The sequence below is a fragment of the Meleagris gallopavo genome, chromosome 3 (genome assembly GCF_000146605.3).
Source record: "Meleagris gallopavo isolate NT-WF06-2002-E0010 breed Aviagen turkey brand Nicholas breeding stock chromosome 3, Turkey_5.1, whole genome shotgun sequence".
Taxonomy (NCBI): Eukaryota; Metazoa; Chordata; class Aves; order Galliformes; family Phasianidae; genus Meleagris; species Meleagris gallopavo.
The window spans coordinates 68423446-68424199 of NC_015013.2; the positions used below are offsets into that span (position 1 = coordinate 68423446).

A 754-nucleotide genomic window follows, 5' to 3' on the forward strand; every position below is an offset into this window, starting at 1 on the left:
TGTTCAGATTCACAGCCATTTCCGATAAACCCGATGAGATACAAATGTGATACAAGTATCTCGCAGAGCTCTTACAGCCGAGCCAGGCGAGCTGCAGCTCGGCTTCGAAGGCGTGGAGTGGCGGGAGGTGGCGCTGGAGGGATTTGGCAATGTCTTCTGCGGGCGGCCCGCAGCGGCTCCGGCAGCAGGGATTTTGTCATGGGAGAAGCGAAGCTTCGGATTTAACTGACTGCTAGATGGGCAAAAACACCTCTGTGCAACAGCTGAAAGAGCCCAGGGAACAGCAACACCTCCAATTTGAAGTGATGCTGAAAGGAGACCAGGATATTCTGAGGGAGAGTTGTAAGACAACAGCAGTCTAACAAAATAAAAACCATCTCATCGCTGTCCTCTCCTTTGTTGTTGTGGCCTCAAGGAGGGGAATGAGAAATTAAAGCTACTGAGGGATTTTCCAGTTTTTTTTCCATCAGAACAAGCTGCTTTAGCAAAATGGAACTTGTCCTGGAAAAGCACACATTGAGTCTGACAAGCAATCCTGAAGTGAAGGATGAAATCTTTCACTGGGAGAAGTGCAGCAGAGACTGATTTTTAAAGATATTTTATTTCTATTTTCAAAAAGGCAGTGACAATGTGCATTACATTTGTAACTTGATCTATTGCCTGTATAAAAGTAGAAAGGGCTACAGAAAGAAGATGGGCATCTACAAGCAGAATACATCAGTTCTGTGCATGGTCACTTATAACATGTTTTTTC

General features: G+C 45.1%; 1 protein-coding gene across 1 annotated transcript in view; it reads left to right on the forward strand.

Moving 5' to 3' along the window:
• Positions 1-236: 236 nt before the first annotated feature.
• The window catches only part of LOC100540989 (copine-3), an 11317-nt gene continuing 10799 nt past the window's right edge, over positions 237-754 (forward strand). Inside the window, exon 1 of the mRNA XM_031552965.1 lies at positions 237-342. Coding sequence (XP_031408825.1) covers positions 237-342 — 106 coding nt within the window. The remainder of the gene's footprint in view (positions 343-754) is intronic.